The sequence below is a fragment of the Tachypleus tridentatus genome, chromosome 10, assembly GCF_004210375.1.
Source record: "Tachypleus tridentatus isolate NWPU-2018 chromosome 10, ASM421037v1, whole genome shotgun sequence".
NCBI classification, from domain to species: Eukaryota; Metazoa; Arthropoda; class Merostomata; order Xiphosura; family Limulidae; genus Tachypleus; species Tachypleus tridentatus.
The window spans coordinates 30,932,507-30,952,133 of record NC_134834.1 but is presented as its reverse complement, the minus strand read 5'-3'; the positions used below and the strand labels follow the sequence as shown (position 1 = coordinate 30,952,133).

Here is a 19,627-nt window from a genome sequence, read left to right as displayed (position 1 = left end):
TTATCTGCAGTAGCCGTCCCTAATTTAGCAGTGTAAGATAACTCGTAGTCATGCCACCACTCACCGTCACCTCTTGGGCTACTCTTTTACCAATGAATAGTTGAATTTACCGTAACATTAGAAGGGGGAGCATGATTAGTGAGATTTCTGAGCATCAGAAAATAAAACTGGGGTTTCACTCAGAAAACTAGGCGCAAATAGCCTAGTTGCTTCATGCTATTAAACACACACACAAAAAAAACAACCAACCAACCACTGAGAAAATCGAAACATTTCAGCTTAGCGATATTTTCTTTAGAGTGAAGATATAGGTTCACATTTCAGAAACTATGACGAATAACAGTTGACGTATAAATAGCGCTAAAATTTTAGCAAACAGAATATCTTGAACGAATATCTTGTAGTTATAGCTCTCGAAGCGCGATATCTGTATCTTGAAATCGAAACCTGACGCTAATTTTTATCCTTTTAACCGTGGAAGCGTTTTAAAGTGGCAGTAACTGCCAATGTTAGTTGTTAAATAGTAGCCCAATAGTTGGCGTCGGACCCTACGAGCTGGTTGCCTTTCTTCTGATCAGCAGTTTAAAATTTAAAGATGGCCTTAGACACTTTGCCATAAACAAAACAAATATACAATAAAATTTTATTGAAAATGTTTGTGCCCATTTTTAAGCAGATCATAAACGATATAAGTATAGGTAAGGCTTAACGGTTTAAAAGATATTAAGAATAGGTAAGGCTTGCGATTTAAAAGATATAAGTGTAGGTACGATTTTCAATTTAAACATCGAAAGTCAGCAAATTATTGGAAATTAACAGCTCTATTTTTTATTATAAAATCAGGTTGACTGCAGTGTTTCTATACTTTTTATTATAAAATCAGGTTGACTGGGATGTTTCTATACTTTTTATTATAAAATCAGGTTGACTGCAGTGTTTCTATACTTTTTAATATAAAATCAGGTTCACTGCAATGTTTCTATACTTTTTAATATAAAATCAGGTTGACTGCAATGTTTCAATACTTTTTAATATAAAATCAGGTTCACTGCAATGTTTCTATACTTTTTAATATAAAATCAGGTTCACTGCAATGTTTCTATGCTTTTTAATATAAAATCAGGTTCACTGCAATGTTTCTATACTTTTTAATATAAAATCAGGTTCACTGCAACGTTTTTATACTTTTTATTATAAAATCAGGTTGACTGCTGTGTTTCTATACTTTTTATTATAAAATCAGGTTGACTGCTGTGTTTCTATTCTTTTTATTATAAAATCAGGTTGACTGCTGTGTTTCTATACTTTTTGTTATAAAATCAGGTTGACTGCAGTGTTTCAATGCTTTTTATTATAAAATCAGGTTGACTGCAATGTTTCTATATTTTTTATTATAAAATTTAGGTTGACTGCTGTGTTTCTATACTTTTTGTTATAAAATCAGGTTGACTGCTGTGTTTCTATACTTTTTGTTATAAAATCAGGTTGACTGCAGTGTTTCTATACTTTTTAATATAAAATCAGGTTCATTGCAATGTTTCTATACTTTTTAATATAAAATCAAATTCACTGCAATGTTTCTATACTTTTTATTATATATATCAGGTTGACTGCAATGTTTCTCTACTTTTTATTATAAAATCAGGTTCACTGCAATGTTTCTATATTTTTTATTATAAAATCAGGTTGACTGCAGTGTTTCTATACTTTTTAATATAAAATCAGGTTCACTGCAATGTTTCTATACTTTTAATATAAAATCAGGTTAACTGCAATGTTTCTATACTTTTTATTATAAAATCAGGTTGACTGCAATGTTTCTATACCTTTTAATATAAAATCAGGTTGACTGCAATGTTTCTATACTTTTTGTTGTAAAATCAGGTTGACCGCAATATTTCTATACTTTTTATTATAAAATCAGGTTGACTGCTGTGTTTCTATACTTTTTGTTATAAAATCAGGTTGACTGGTGGGTTTTTATACTATTTTTTATTATAAAATCAGGTTTTGTTTCTATACTTTTATTATAAAATCAGGTTGACTGCAATGTTTTTATACTTTTATTATAAAATCAGGTTGACTGCAATGTTTCTATACTTTTTATTATAAAATCAAGTTGACTGCAATGTTTCTCTACTTTTTACTATAAAATCATATTCAATGCAATGTTTCTATAGTTTTTATTATAAAATCAGGTTGACTGCTGTGTTTCTATACTTTTTAATATAAAATCAGGTTGACTGCAATGTTTCTATACTTTTTATTATAAAATCAGGTTGACTGCAGTGTTTCTACACTTTTTGTTATAAAATCAATTTGACTGCAGTGTTTCTATAATGTTTATTATAAAATCAGGTGACTGCTGGGTTTCTATACTTTTTATTATAAAATCAGGTTGACTGCAATGTTTCTATACTTTTATTATAAAATCAGGTTGACTGCAGTGTTTCTACACTTTTTGTTATAAAATCAATTTCACTGCAGTGTTTCTATAGTGTTTATTATAAAATCAGGTTGACTGCAGTGTTTCTATACTTTTTATTATAAAATCAGGTTGACTGCTGTGTTTCTATACTTTTTGTTATAAAATCAGGTTGACTGCAGTGTTTCTATACATTTTATTATAAAATCAGGTTGACTGCTGTGTTTCTATACTTTTTATTATAAAATCCGGTTCACTGCAATGTTTCTATATTTTTTATTATAAAATCAGGTTGACTGCAGTGTTTCTATACTTTTTATTATAAAATCAGGTTGACTGCTGTGTTTCTATACTTTTTATTATAAAATTAGGTTCACTGCAGTTTTCTATACTTGTTATTAGAAAATCAGGTTGACTACAGTGTTTCTCTACTTTTTATTATAAAATCAGGCTGACTGCAATGTTTCTATACTTTTTATTATAAAATCAGGTTGACTGCTGTGTTTCTATACTTTTTTTTATAAAATCAGTTTGACTGCTGTGTTTCTATAATTTTATTATAAAATCAGGTTGACTGCAATGTTTCTATACTTTTTATTATAAAATCAAATTGACTGCAATGATTCTGTACTTTTTAATATAAAATCAGGTTGACTGCAGTGTTTTTATTCTTTTTATTATAAAATCAGGTTGACTGCAGTTTTTTTATACTTTTTATTATAAAATCAGGTTGACTACAGTGTTTCTGTAATTTTTATTATAAAATCAGGTTAACTGCAATGTTTCTGTACTTTTTATTATAAAATCAGGTTGACTACAATGATTCTGTACTTTTTATTATAAAATCAGATTGACTGCAGTGTTTCTATACTTTTTGTTATAAAATCAGGTTGACTGCTGTGTTTCTATACTTTTTATTATAAAATCAGTTTGACTGCTGTGTTTCTATAATTGTTATTATAAAATCAGGTTGACTGCAATGTTTCTATATTTTTTATTATAAAATCAGGTTGACTGCAATGATTCTGTACTTTTTAATATAAAATTAGGTTGACTGCAGTGTTTTTATTCTTTTTATTAGAAAATCAGGTTGACTGCAGTGTTTCTCTAATTTTTATTATAAAATCAGGTTGACTGCAATGTTTCTGTACTTTTTAATATAAAATCAGATTGACTGCAATGTTTCTATACTCTTTATTATAAAATCAGGTTGAGAGCAATATTTCTGTACTTTTTATTATAAAATCAGGTTGACTGTTGTTTTTCTATACCTTTTATTATAAAATCAGGTTGACTGCAGTGTTTCTATACTTTTTAATATAAAATCAGATTGACTGCAATGTTTCTATACTCTTTATTATAAAATCAGGTTGACAGCAATATTTCTGTACTTTTTATTATAAAATCAGGTTGACTGTTGTTTTTCTATACCTTTTATTATAAAATCAGGTTGACTGCAGTGTTTCTATACTTTTTATTATAAAATCAGGTTGACTGCTCTGTTTCTATACTTTTTGTTGTAAAATCAGGTTGACTGCAGTGTTTCTATAGTGTTTATTATAAAATCAGGTGACTGCTGGGTTTCTATACTTTTTATTATAAAATCAGGTTCACTGCAATGTTTCTATACTTTTTAATTATAAAATCAGGTTGACTGCAGTGTTTCTATACTTTTTATTATAAAATCAGGTTGACTGCAGTGTTTCTATACATTTTATTATAAAATCAGGTTGACTGCTGTGTTTCTATACTTTTTATTATAAAATCAGGTTCACTGCAATGTTTCTATATTTTTTATTATAAAATCAGGTTGACTGCAGTGTTTCTATACTTTTTATTATAAAATCAGGTTGACTGCTGTGTTTCTATACTTTTTATTATAAAATCAGGTTCACTGCAGTGTTTCTATACTTTTTATTATAAAATCAGGTTGACTGCAGTGTTTCTATACTTTTTATTATAAAATCAGGTTGACTGCAATGTTTCTATACTTTTTATTATAAAATCAGGTTGACTGCAATGTTTCTATACTTTTTAATATAAAATCAGGTTGACTGCAGTGTTTCTATTCTTTTATTATAAAATCAGGTTGACTGCAGTGTTTCTATACTTTTATTATAAAATCAGGTTGACTGCAGTGTTTCTATAATTTTTATTATAAAATCAGGTTGACTGCAATGTTTCTATACTTTTTATTATAAAATCAGGTTGACTACAATGTTTCTATACTTTTTATTATAAAATCAGGTTGACTGCAGTGTTTCTATACTTTTTATTATAAAATCAGTTTGACTGCTGTGTTTCTATAATTTTTATTATAAAATCAGGCTGACTGCAATGTTTCTATACTTTTTATTATAAAATCAGGTTGACTGCAATGTTTCTATACTTTTTTTATATAAAATCAGGTTGACTGCAGTGTTTCTATTCTTTTATTATAAAATCAGGTTGACTGCTGTGTTTCTATACTTTTTGATATAAAATCAGGTTCACTGCAATGTTTCTATACTTTTTAATATAAAATCAGATTCACTGCAATGTTTCTATACTTTTATTATAAAATCAGGTTGACTGAAGTTTCTATCTTTTATTATAAAATCAGGTTGACTGCAGTGTTTCTATACTTTTTATTATAAAATCAGGTTGACTGCAATGTTTCTATACTTTTTATTATAAAATCAGGTTGACTGCAGTGTTTCTATACTTTTATTATAAAATCAGGTTGACTGCAGTGTTTCTATACTTTTATTATAAAATCAGGTTGACTGCAATGTTTCTATACTTTTATTATAAAATCAGGTTGACTGCAGTGTTTCTATACTTTTTATTATAAAATCAGGTTGACTGCAATGTTTCTATACTTTTATTATAAAATCAGGTTGACTGCAGTGTTTCTATAGTTTTTATTATAAAATCAGGTTGACTGCAGTGTTTCTAGTGTTTTTATTATAAAATCAGGTTGACTGCTGTTTCTATACTTTTTGTTTCTATACTATTTTTATTATAAAATCAGGTTGACTGCAATGTTTCTATACTTTTTATTATAAAATCAGGTTGACTGCAGTGTTTCTATACATTTTATTATAAAATTTGGTCGACTGCTGTGTTTCTATACTTTTTATTATAAAATCAGGTTGACTGCAGCGTTTTTATACTTTTTATTAGAACATCAGGTTGACTGCTGTGTTTCTATACTTTTTTTTATAAAATCAGTTTGACTGCTGTGTTTCTATAATTTTTATTATAAAATCAGGTTGACTGCAATGTTTCTATACTTTTTATTATAAAATCAAATTGACTGCAATGATTCTGTACTTTTTAATATAAAATCAGGTTGACTGCAGTGTTTTTATTCTTTTTATTATAAAATCAGGTTGACTGCAGTTTTTTATACTTTTTATTATAAAATCAGGTTGACTACAGTGTTTCTGTACTTTTTATTATAAAATCAGGTTAACTGCAATGTTTCTGTACTTTTTATTATAAAATCAGGTTGACTACAATGATTCTGTACTTTTTATTATAAAATCAGATTGACTGCAGTGTTTCTATACTTTTTGTTATAAAATCAGGTTGACTGCTGTGTTTCTATACTTTTATTATAAAATCAGTTTGACTGCTGTGTTTCTATAATTGTTATTATAAAATCAGGTTGACTGCAATGTTTCTATATTTTTTATTATAAAATCAGGTTCACTGCAATGATTCTGTACTTTTTAATATAAAATTAGGTTGACTGCAGTGTTTTTATTCTTTTTATTAGAAAATCAGGTTGACTGCAGTGTTTCTCTAATTTTTATTATAAAATCAGGTTGACTGCAATGTTTCTGTACTTTTTAATATAAAATCAGATTGACTGCAATGTTTCTATACTCTTTATTATAAAATCAGGTTGACAGCAATATTTCTGTACTTTTTATTATAAAATCAGGTTGACTGTTGTTTTTCTATACCTTTTATTATAAAATCAGGTTGACTGCAGTGTTTCTATACTTTTTAATATAAAATCAGATTGACTGCAATGTTTCTATACTCTTTATTATAAAATCAGGTTGACAGCAATATTTCTGTACTTTTTATTATAAAATCAGGTTGACTGTTGTTTTTCTATACTTTTTATTATAAAATCAGGTTGACTGCAGTGTTTCTATACTTTTTATTATAAAATCAGGTTGACTGCTCTGTTTCTATACTTTTGTTGTTTCTATACTTTTATTATAAAATCAGGTTGACTGCAGTGTTTCTAAAATCAGGTTGACTGCAATGTTTCTATACTTTTATTATAAAATCAGGTTGACTGTGATCAATTTCACTGCAGTGTTTTTCTTTTATTATAAAATCAGGTTGACTACAGTGTTTCTATACTTTTTATATAAAATCAGGTTGACTGCAGTGTTTCTACTATAAATAAAATCAGGTTCACAATACTTTTTTTATAAAATCAGGTTGACTACAGTGTTTTTACTTTTATTATAAAATCAGGTTGACTGCAATGTTTCTATACTTTTTATTATAAAATCAGGTTTACTGCTGTGTTTCTATACTTTTATTATAAAATCAGGTTGACTGCTGTGTTTCTATACTTTTTATTATAAAATCAGGTTGACTGCTGTGTTTCTATACTTTTTATTATAAAATCAGTTTGACTGCTGTGTTTCTATAATTTTATTATAAAATCAGGTTGACTGCAATGTTTCTATACTTTTTTTTATTATAAAATCAGGTTGACTGCAATGATTCTGTACTTTTTAATATAAAATTAGGTTGACTGCAGTGTTTTATTCTTTTATTATAAAATCAGGTTGACTGCAGTGTTTCTATAATTTTTATTATAAAATCAGGTTGACTGCAATGTTTCTGTATTTTTTAATATAAAATCAGGTTGACTGTTGTTTTTCTATACTTTTTAATATAAAATCAGGTTGCCTGAAGTGTTTCTATACTTTTTATTATAAAATCAGGTTGACTGCAATGTTTCTATACTTTTTATTATAAAATCAGGTTGACTGCAGTGTTTCTACACTTTTTGTTATAAAATCAATTTGACTGCAGTGTTTCTATAGTGTTTATTATAAAATCAGGTTGACTTGACTGCTGTGTTTCTATACTTTTATTATAAAATCAGGTTCACTGTTTCATACTTTTGTTTCTATAGTGTTTCTATACTTTTAATATAAAATCAGGTTGACTGCAGTGTTTCTATACTTTTTATTATAAAATCAGGTTGACTGCAGTGTTTCTATACTTTTTATTATAAAATCAGGTTGACTGCAATGTTTCTATACTTTTTATTATAAAATCAGGTTGACTGCTGTGTTTCTATACTTTTTATTATAAAATCAGGTTGACTGCTGTGTTTCTATACTTTTTGTTATAAAATCAGGTTGACTGCAGTGTTTCTATACATTTTATTATAAAATCTGGTTGACTGCTGTGTTTCTATACTTTTTATTATAAAATCAGGTTGACTGTTTCTATACTTTTTATTATAAAATGTTTCTATATTTTTATTATAAAATCAGGTTGACTGCAGTGTTTCTATAGTGTTTATTATAAAATCAGGTGACTGCTGGGTTTCTATACTTTTTATTATAAAATTAGGTTCACTGCAGTTTTCTATACTTTTTATTATAAAATCAGGTTGACTGCAGTGTTTCTATACTTTTTTTTATATACTTTTATACTTTTTATTAGAACATCAGGTTGACTGCTGTGTTTCTATTTTTTTTTATAAAATCAGTTTGACTGCTGTGTTTCTATAATTTTTATTATAAAATCAGGTTGACTGCAATGTTTCTATACTTTTTATTATAAAATCAAATTGACTGCAATGATTCTGTACTTTTTAATATAAAATCAGGTTGACTGCAGTGTTTTTATTCTTTTTATTATAAAATCAGGTTGACTGCAGTTTTTTATACTTTTTATTATAAAATCAGGTTGACTACAGTGTTTCTGTAATTTTTATTATAAAATCAGGTTAACTGCAATGTTTCTGTACTTTTTATTATAAAATCAGGTTGACTACAATGATTCTGTACTTTTTATTATAAAATCAGATTGACTGCAGTGTTTCTATACTTTTTGTTATAAAATCAGGTTGACTGCTGTGTTTCTATACTTTTTATTATAAAATCAGTTTGACTGCTGTGTTTCTATAATTTTATTATAAAATCAGGTTGACTGCAATGTTTCTATATTTTTTATTATAAAATCAGGTTGACTGCAATGATTCTGTACTTTTTAATATAAAATTAGGTTGACTGCAGTGTTTTTATTCATTTTATTAGAAAATCAGGTTGACTGCAGTGTTTCTCTAATTTTTATTATAAAATCAGGTTGACTGCAATGTTTCTATACTTTTATTATAAAATCAGGTTGACTTTATTATAAAATCAGGTGCAATATTTCTGTACTTTTTTATTATAAAATCAGGTTGACTGTTGTTTTCTATATCTTTTATTATAAAATCAGGTTGACTGCAGTGTTTCTATACTTTTATTATAAAATCAGATTGACTGTTTCTATACTTTTATTATAAAATCAGGTTCTCTGTTTCTATACAGTGTTTCTATACTTTTATTATAAAATGTTGTGTTTCTATTTTTTGTTATAAAATCAGGTTGACTGCAGTGTTTCTATAGTGTTTATTATAAAATCAGGTGACTGCTGGGTTTCTATACTTTTTATTATAAAATCAGGTTCACTGCAATGTTTCTATAGTTTTTATTATAAAATCAGGTTCACTGCAATGTTTCTATACTTTTTTTAATATAAATTCAGATTTACTGCTGTGTTTCTATACTTTTATTATAAAATCAGGTTGACTGCTGTGTTTCTATACTTTTATTATAAAATAAAATCAGGTTAAAACAGGTTGACTGCAGTGTTTCTGTGTTTCTATACTGTGTTTCTTTTTACTTTTTATAAAATCAGGTTCTATACTGTTTCTATACTTTTATTAATGTATACTTTTATTATAAAATCAGGTTGACTGCAATGTTTCTATACTTTTTTATTATAAAATCAGGTTGACTGCAATGTTTCTATACTTTTTATTATAAAATCAGGTTGACTGCAGTGTCAGGTTTCTATACTTTTTATTATAAAATCAGGTTGACTGCAGTGTTTCTATACTTTTTATTATAAAATCAGGTTGACTGCTGTGTTTCTATTTTTTTATTATAAAATCAGGTTGACTGCAATGTTTCTATACTTTTTATTATAAAATCAGGTTGACTGCAATGTTTCTATACTTTTTATTATAAAATCAGGTTGACTGCAATGTTTCTATATTTTTTATTATAAAATCAGGTTGACTGCAATGTTTCTATACTTTTTATTATAAAATCAGGTTGACTGCAATGTTTCTATACTTTTATTATAAAATCAGGTTGACTGCTGTTTCTATATTTTTTGTACTGCAATGTTTCTATTTTATTATAAAATCAGGTTGACTGCAATGTTTAAAATCAGGTTACAATGTTTTACTGTTTTATAAAATCAGGTTGACTGCAATGTTTCTATACTTTTATTATAAAATCAGGTTGACTGCAATGTTTTTACTATATGTTTCTTTTATTATAAAATCAGGTTGACTGCAATGTTTCTATACTTTTTATTATAAAATCAGGTTGACACTGCAATGTTTTCTATACTTTTCTAAAATGTTGACTGCAATGTTTCTATACTTTTATTATAAAATCAGGTTGACTGCTGTTTCTATACTTTTGTTTCTATACTATTTTTATTATAAAATCAGGTTGACTGCAATGTTTCTATACTTTTTATTATAAAATCAGGTTGTTTCTATACTTTTTATTATAAAATCACTGCAATGTTTCTATCTTTTATTATAAAATCAGGTTACTTTTTATTATAAAATCAGGTTGACTGCAATGTTTCTATACTTTTTTATTATAAAATCAGGACTTGTTTCTATACTTTTTATTATAAAACTGCAGTGTTTCTATACTTTTATTATAAAATCAGGTTGACTGCAGTGTTTCTATAATACTTTTATTATAAAATCAGGTGACTGCTGGGTTTCTATACTTTTTATTATAAAATCAGGTTCACTGCAATGTTTCTATACTTTCAATTATAAAATCAGGTTGACTGCAGTGTTTCTACACTTTTTGTTATAAAATCAATTTCACTGCAGTGTTTCTATAGTACTTTTATTATAAAATCAGGTTGACTGCAGTGTTTCTGACTGCAATGTTTCTATACTTTTATTATAAAATCAGGTTGACTGCTGTGTTTCTATACTTTTATTATAAAATCAGGTTGACTGCTGTGTTTCTATTTTTTTATTATAAAATCAGGTTGACTTGTACGGTTCACTGCAATATTTTTTATTATAAAATCAGGTTGACTGCAGTGTTTCTATAGTGTTTATTATAAAATCAGGTGACTGCTGGGTTTCTATACTTTTTATTATAAAATTAGGTTCACTGCAGTTTTCTATACTTGTTATTAGAAAATCAGGTTGACTACAGTGTTTCTCTACTTTTTATTATAAAATCAGGCTGACTGCAGTGTTTTTATACTTTTTATTAGAACATCAGGTTGACTGCTGTGTTTCTATTTTTTTTTTATAAAATCAGTTTGACTGCTGTGTTTCTATAATTTTTATTATAAAATCAGGTTGACTGCAATGTTTCTATACTTTTTATTATAAAATCAAATTGACTGCAATGATTCTGTACTTTTTAATATAAAATCAGGTTGACTGCAGTGTTTTTATTCTTTTTATTATAAAATCAGGTTGACTGCAGTTTTTTCATACTTTTTATTATAAAATCAGGTTGACTACAGTGTTTCTGTAATTTTTATTATAAAATCAGGTTAACTGCAATGTTTCTGTACTTTTATTATAAAATCAGGTTGACTACAATGATTCTGTACTTTTTATTATAAAATCAGATTGACTGCAGTGTTTCTATACTTTTTGTTATAAAATCAGGTTGACTGCTGTGTTTCTATACTTTTTATTATAAAATCAGTTTGACTGCTGTGTTTCTATAATTTTATTATAAAATCAGGTTGACTGCAATGTTTCTATATTTTTATTATTCAGGTTTATTATAAAATCAGGTTGACTGCAGTGTTTCTATACTTTTATTATAAAATCAGGTTGACTGCAGTGTTTCTCTAATTTTATTATAAAATCAGGTTGACTGCAATGTTTCTGTACTTTTATTATAAAATCAGGTTGACAGGTTGAGAGCAATATTTCTGTACTTTTTATTATAAAATCAGGTTGACTGTTGTTTTTCTATACCTTTTATTATAAAATCAGGTTGACTGCAGTGTTTCTATACTTTTTAATATAAAATCAGATTGATGCAAAAGCAATATTTCTGTACTTTTTATTATAAAAATCAGGTTGACTGTTGTGTTTCTATACTTTTGTTATAAAATCAGGTTGACTGCAGTGTTTCTATACTTTTATTTATAAAATCAGGTTACTGCAATGTTTCTATACTTTTAATATAAAATCAGGTTGACTGCTGTGTTTCTATACTTTTTATTATAAAATCAGGTTGACTGCAATGTTTCTATACTTTTTATTATAAAATCAGGTTCACTGCAATGTTTCTATACTTTTAATATAAAATCAGGTTTACTGCTGTGTTTCTATACAATTTTTTATTATAAAATCAGGTTGACTGCAGTGTGTTAAAATCTTTACTGCAGTGTTTCTATACTTTTTATTATAAAATCAGGTTGACTGCAGTGTTTCTATACTTTTTGTTATAAAATCAGGTTGACTGCAATGTTTCTATATTTTTATTATAAAATCAGGTTGACTGCTGTGTTTCTATATGACTTTTTTATTATAAAATCAGGTTGACTGCTGTGTTTCTATACTTTTATTATAAAATCAGGTTCACTGCAATGTTTCTATACATTTTATTATAAAATCAGGTTTCTATACTTTTATTATAAAATATACTTTTACTTTTTATAAAATCAGTTTCACTGCAATGTTTCTATACTTTTTTATTATAAAATCAGGTTGACTGCAATGTTTCTATACTTTTATTATAAAATCAGGTTGACTGCTGTGTTTCTATACTTTTATTATAAAATCAGGTTGACTGCAGTGTTTCTATACTTTTTATTATAAAATCAGGTTGACTGCAATGTTTCTATACTTTTTATTATAAAATCAGGTTGACTGCTGTGTTTCTATACTTTTTTATTATAAAATCAGGTTGACTGCAATGTTTCTATACTTTTTATTATAAAATCAGGTTGACTGCAGTATTATAAAATCAGGTTTTCTATACTTTTTATTATAAAATCAGGTTGACTGCAGTGTTTCTATACTTTTTATTATAAAATCAGGTTGACTGCTGTGTTTCTATATTTTTTATTATAAAATCAGGTTGACTGCAATGTTTCTATACTTTTATTATAAAATCAGGTTGACTGCAATGTTTCTATACTTTTATTATAAAATCAGGTTGACTGCAATGTTTCTATACTTTTTATTATAAAATCAGGTTCACTGCAATGTTTCTATACTTTTTAATATAAAATCAGGTTCACTGCAATGTTTCTATACTTTTTAATATAAAATCAGGTTGACTGCAATGTTTCTATACTTTTTATTATAAAATCAGGTTGACTGCAATGTTTCTATACTTTTATTATAAAATCAGGTTGACTGCTGTGTTTCTATACTTTTTATTATAAAATCAGGTTGACTGCTGTGTTTCTATACTTTTTATTATAAAATCAGGTTGACAATGTTTTTATTTTTTATTATAAAATCAGGTTGACTGCAATGTTTCTATAGTTTTTATTATAAAATCTGGTTGACTGCAATGTTTCTATACTTTTGATTATAAAATCAGTTTGACTGCAATGTTTCTATACTTTTTATTATAAAATCAGGTTGACTGCAGTGTTTCTATACTTTTTATTATAAAATCAGGTTCACTGCAATGTTTCTAAACTTTTATTATAAAATCAGGTTGACTGCTGATGTTTTTCTATACTGCAGTTTTATTATAAAATCAGGTTGACTGCAGTGTTTCTATACTTTTTATTATAAAATCAGGTTGACTGCAATGTTTCTATACTTTTATTATAAAATCAGGTTGACTGCAGTGTTTCTATACTTTTTATTATAAAATCAGGTTGACTATAAAATCAGGTTGACTGTGTTTCTATACTTTTATTATAAAATCAGGTTGACTGCAATGTTTCTATATTTTTTATTATAAAATCAGGTTGACTGCAATGTTTCTATACTTTTTATTATAAAATCAGGTTTACTGCAATGTTTCTATACTTTTTAATATAAAATCAGGTTCACTGCAATGTTTCTATATTTTTTAATATAAAATCAGTTTCACTGCAATGTTTTTATACTTTTTAATATAAAATCAGGTTGACTGCAATGTTTCTATACTTTTATTATAAAATCAGGTTGACTGCAATGTTTCAGGTTGATACTTTTAATATAAAATCAGGTTCACTGCAATGTTTCTCTACTTTTTATTATAAAATCAGGTTGAGTGCTGTGTTTCTATACTTTTTATTATAAAATTCAGGTTGACTGCTGTGTTTCTATACTTTTTATTATAAAATCAGGTTGACTGCAATGTTTCTATAGTTTTTATTATAAAATCAGGTTGACTGCAATGTTTCTATACTTTTTATTATAAAATCAGGTTGACTGCAATGTTTCTATACTTTTATTATAAAATCAGGTTGACTGCAGTGTTTTTATACTTTTTATTATAAAATCAGGTTGACTGCAGTGTTTCTATACTTTTTATTATAAAATCAGGTTGACTGCAGTGTTTCTATACTTTTATTATAAAATCAGGTTGACTGCAATGTTTCTATACTTTTTATTATAAAATCAGGTTGACTGCTGTGTTTCTATATTTTTTATTATAAAATGAGGTTGACTGGAATATTTCTATACTTTTTATTATAAAATCAAGTTTACTGCTGTATTTCTATACTTTTCAATATTGGAACGAAATGAACAAATTAATAGAAATATAGAAACAACAACAACAAAACTTCAGTGGTTAATTTGATTTCTATAATAATTTATAGGTATGGTTGATCTTCGTAAAACGGCAAATCGTTCATAGCTAATGTAACTTAGCTAATATTATATATTTTGGACTAAAACTGTATGTTATTTACAACTGTTTTGTCGTAGTTATTGATACAAAGAATAAACACTGAATAAATTCAATGGGGAATTTATTCATTAAAACTTTTTATAGCTCCAATCTCAAGCAGGCATTTCTACTCATACTAAACATCAGGAAGTTAGCAACACCTTTACAAAACTACCTCCATTCTTAACTCACTCAGTTTCACTACCACTGGCAATTCTTTCCGATGGAAACACAGACCAACAGCAAGTAGGTTTAATACGAGCATTGTACTGAACAACTGTTACTAAATATATGCAATATTAACATTTAATGGTTTCGGAAGACTGAAACTTTGTTTTTTGTGAAAAGAAATACATTTTAAGCTTTGAAATATTTATATAGTAGATCATAAGCTTGGAAATGGTTTTACTCTCTACTTTGATGTTTGGATTAAAACTCCACAGGCCACAGGTTTGCGTCATTATTTTAGATGTCTTATGCATGGCAGGTTGGTTTAGTGCAGATACGCTTGTTGGTGTAGGAAATAAATATTGCATGTCTTCCTTTTTTACTAATTTTTTTTCGAACCTGTAAAGTTTTTTGTTTAACTCCAAATGGTTTGGTGCAAAACATGAACATTTTCTAGGTTCATTTTATGTGTGGACACTTTGACATTTGGTGATAGTGGGCATATATTTCCTTTTCCTTTAACAGACCAGATTACAATGGCAAAATGAACTTGATCTGGAACATGTCAGAAATCAGATCTTTATTTGGCTTCAAATAACGAAACTGGAATTCTAACGCATATTTATATCAACTTGCTATGATATATATATTTATAAAGTTAAAGAAAAACATATGCTTGGTAAATTTTGTTTGTCCAATTGTAACTTGCTTGTCCAGTTCTAGTTATGAATGTAAAACAGTAAATTTTAACGAAAAGGTTAATGTAAAGAAACAGTTTAGACAGACATTATTAATGACCTTGGACACCCTGTTCGTTTCATTGAAACTGAAGGGGAGTTAGTTCGTGATGACGAGAAAAACCACTTGTAGAGAAAAATATATATGTAAAAACGGCTGGTATGGGTTCAGAAAATGTTTTATGTAGAGGAGCGAATAATGTCGAAATGTTGTTCGCTCCTCTACATAAAAAAAATTTTCTCAATCCATACCAGCCGTTTTTAAATATATAAAGGGGAGTTCGTGTTTTCATTAGTTCTGCATAATATAAATAAAAAGATTTTTCCTTTTTCTGTTTGGTATGGGTTGCTTAAAGCCATTGGTGCTAGCTTAATGAAGTGTATAAACAGTTAAAACAATATTCTACGAATTCCATTCTCCAATGCTTGACGTTTATTTACGTAACTGAAAGTAACCCAAATAACACTGAAAACTGCAAGAGAGAATTTCAATATACGAGTTTCTCGTATATCTTAAGCGAAAAGTACCTTTCTAAGTTTTGCTCCTGTGACTTTAATTTCAAAATGCACCTTCGAAACTTTACTCTAAACTATTGCATTTGTTTAACGCCATCTGATAGGTGAGCATGCCGTGTTGCGTCGAACTGGTTTGCTCAATTTTAATTTTTACACGGTGCTATCATTTTAATTACATTCGGTATAAATGTTTAAATAACATGTTTTCCGAAGGCCTGTTCGCTTCTAGTTTTTACAAGGTACTTTACATTATGATCAATTCGGTATAAATGCTTATATAACAGGTTGTTTGCGGGCACCGGGCTAGCTTATATCTAACTTTCTTGTTTCTACTAACACTAACCTCTCACAGCTAGAGCATGAATCTGATGCCAGAGGTCCTGAGCTTGCCAGACTGAGAGAGCGACGTTATAGTTCGTATGTTCCTCCACTAGTCTCTAATCCATTTATGTTTGTCGATCCAACTTCTTACAAGGTAGATTTGCTTATTTTTATTTATTAGTTTTCAGTAGTTGTTTCAGTAGTTTTAGGTTTGTCATTGTTGTACATAACACTATATCTCTTTAATGTGTTGATCTTTTAGTGCTTTCTGTTAACACTGCATCTACTTACTGTATTTACCTATCGCAGTTCTCTGATAATTCTGTACCTCTTTATTATATATATCCATTATTGTTTTATGTTAACCTTGTAGCTATTTCCTTTATTTACCATTGTAGTTCTCTGTTAACGCTTTAGCTTTTTAATGTGTTTATACATTAGTGTTTTCTGTTGACCCTGTATCTACTTACTGTATTTACCATTATAGTTCTCTGTTAACGCTTTATTTTTTTAATGTGTTTATCATTTGTATTTCTTCTTAACGTTGTATGTACTCAATGGTGTTTTCTGTTAATGCTGTACATATATTTTGTATATATTTACGTTTTGATGTTTTAGTTTAACACTTTGTGTACTTAATGTATTTTTCCATTAGTGTTACATGTTAACGATGTATTTATCTAATTCTTTTGATATCAAACACTATTTAAATGAAGGCACTTTTTAAACATCCTTGTGGTAAAACCAAGAAACAGTACACGACCATGAATTATATATTATTGAATTTTGCTTGTCCGATTCGTTCTCCGTATTGTAAAAACACATTGGTATAGAGAGAGCATAATAAATTTATTATAATACGGCTCATAATTAAATGTCTGCTTGGTTTTAAGTTCACTTTTGTTTCGCATTTTCTAAAGAAATTAACGACTACTCAAATCTTAGTATTTTATTTTTGTACTTGAATTTCCACAATTAGCACGTTTGTAAGTTCGTGTTTCACAAACTCGTCCTAGGAGCTTTTGAAATAGACTGCTATCATTATTAGCATTATTACGTGTATTATTATACATGTAGCTTGAACTACTTTTGAAAAATTATTTCATCAGTTATCGAGTTTAACGTTTTACCTGCATCTAAAAAAATACAATAATCATTTTTTATTTTCAGTCTTTTGAGATTCTGTGACATGGGTTTGAATAAAAAACACAAATACTTTTTGAAAACAGTTCAATTTCAATGTGTGAGTAATGATGTGGCATTGTATGTTTGTAGTCTACAACCAGTCCTAACGACCACAGTACTAAAGTCTCAATTCAGCTCCGTAAACCAGTTCTGACCTCCGCACTCTGTCCTCCTATTTCAACCCATAATGAAACAGAACCCGCTATTACCGACAGCAGAGGTCCTAAACCGAAGTGCCCGGATACTTATTTTGACTACACGAAACCAAAACCTCTGGTTTCAATCAACTCCTATGGGAATCCTATGTCTAATAACCGTTTCACTCAACAAAATGGAGGCTGTAAGCACGATAAGAAATCCTACCAAGAGCACCCGGATTCTACATCAACCAGTTCTTCTTCTAGCGTGTCTTCTTCGCCCCTACCAAACCAGTCAATGATGCAGATAACTGTGAAAACGTCCAGTTCCAAAAGCTCCAGTACTTACGGATCGACTCCTCCGCATTCTCCGGTTAGTTCTACAAATTCAGTTTCATCGAATCAAAGTTCAGGGCCACCGTCAGTCACAGTAAAAGTGACCAATAGACCTGCTGACCCTGGGAACTTGGCGAATGGTTCTGGAAAACTGACCATGAATGGTAACGGTCACCCTACCTTAAGAAAAATCACTTCGAATTTCCAAAGGTAATTTTCCAGACATATGCCAAGCACGTGTAAAAAATAAAGTAAAGGGATTTTTAAAACTGAAACAGCATGTTTGATTAGAAAACAAATCAATGAACGTCCTGACCATACATCATTTTTATAACTGTTTAACAAACATATTCTGCACCAGTGACTTAACATTTTCAGGTTATATATCCGAACCAATAGACGACACTTACAGTTGACTAAAATAGAAATTACGCCGATTGAGAACAAAATAGAATTGCAAATAATCTAGCAATGAAATGTTAGAATTGAAAACTTAGTTGCTAAACACCCATAAATGTCACTTGCACCCACTTTAAACGCTCTAGCAGTATTGATATCTTTCTTTTTCAAGTACATAGATGTTCCGTAGGCCATTTATACCGTGTGCACCGTAAGGACTGAACTTCGAATTGTAGAATTATATATCCTCAAGCTTACGGCTGAGCCAAATAAGTATTAATATCAGTGTGGATAGATAAACGATTATAAGAGTCAGTAATATCGACTTAAATTTCCGAATATATATATGAGTAATAACTTTATTCCTAGAGTTATATAAATAGATCTGAAAGCACTTCACAGTTTTGGATTCTTAGAAATATTGTTTCTTCAGTTGCTTTCCTATTTTTTTCTTGAAACGACAATAGTGTTAGGTCAGAGCTTTTGTGAAAACACCGTGCTTTGTTAAAGATTTAAAGCAGGTTACTACGTTGTTTTCAAGTAATTATACGATGTCTTAGCTAACCATTACTAAAATTGTTAATATCTGTAATTAGAATTAACACAAAATCATGACCATGTTTGAGGGCAATGGTTGATATAACTTAAATTGTAGTGAAGTTTTTTTTTTAGTTGTGATTTTGGTTTTTAACATAATTTATATATCCTAGCCATGTTGGAAGGCACTGGTCCACGTTTCTTAGATTGTAGTGAAGAAGTCGTTAATTGTGTTTTGTTTGTTGATTTAATACAATTAACTCAAAATTCTGACCGTATTGGTAGCTTACTAATAAAAATTTTGTTTTGTTTGTAATATAGTTAACAGAATATCCTGACCGTGTTGAAAGGCACTGGTTCATCTGACTTTGATTGTATTTTAACACAGTTTGCAGTGTCCTGATCGTGGTTCAAGGCACTATAGTTTGTAATGGTTTTGCTAACTACGTTTCTGCTGTGTTTTAGTACAATTAATCTGGTGTTTAGATTGTATTGAAGGAGTTTGTGAGTTCTAGCAGAAGTAGCGAGGTTCATAAATATTATATATGTTTAAAGGAACTGTCTTAACTATACCAGTGTATATTTGTTGTGCAGTTCAAAGCTTCATCCCGAAGATTTAAAGATTCGGCGAAGACAGCGCCCTCCAACTCCTATAGAGGAAAAGCCAACTTCAAAGAAGGTAAGCTAAAATCGAATACTATTTACAAC

The 19,627-nt window shown here is 28.3% G+C and overlaps 1 protein-coding gene across 11 annotated transcripts in view; it reads left to right on the top strand.

The window, feature by feature from the left end:
* LOC143228988 (uncharacterized) overlaps positions 1-19,627 on the top strand; it is a 99,115-nt gene that overhangs the window by 72,406 nt on the left and 7,082 nt on the right. For 7 of the 11 annotated variants that reach the window (XM_076460548.1, XM_076460549.1, XM_076460551.1 and 4 more), the window contains 4 exons: positions 14,689-14,829; positions 16,357-16,479; positions 17,601-18,193; positions 19,514-19,598. In XM_076460548.1, coding sequence (XP_076316663.1) covers positions 14,689-14,829; positions 16,357-16,479; positions 17,601-18,193; positions 19,514-19,598 — 942 coding nt within the window. The remainder of the gene's footprint in view (positions 1-14,688; positions 14,830-16,356; positions 16,480-17,600; positions 18,194-19,513; positions 19,599-19,627) is intronic. The other 4 variants (XM_076460545.1, XM_076460554.1, XM_076460546.1 and 1 more) reach the window with 3 other exon arrangements.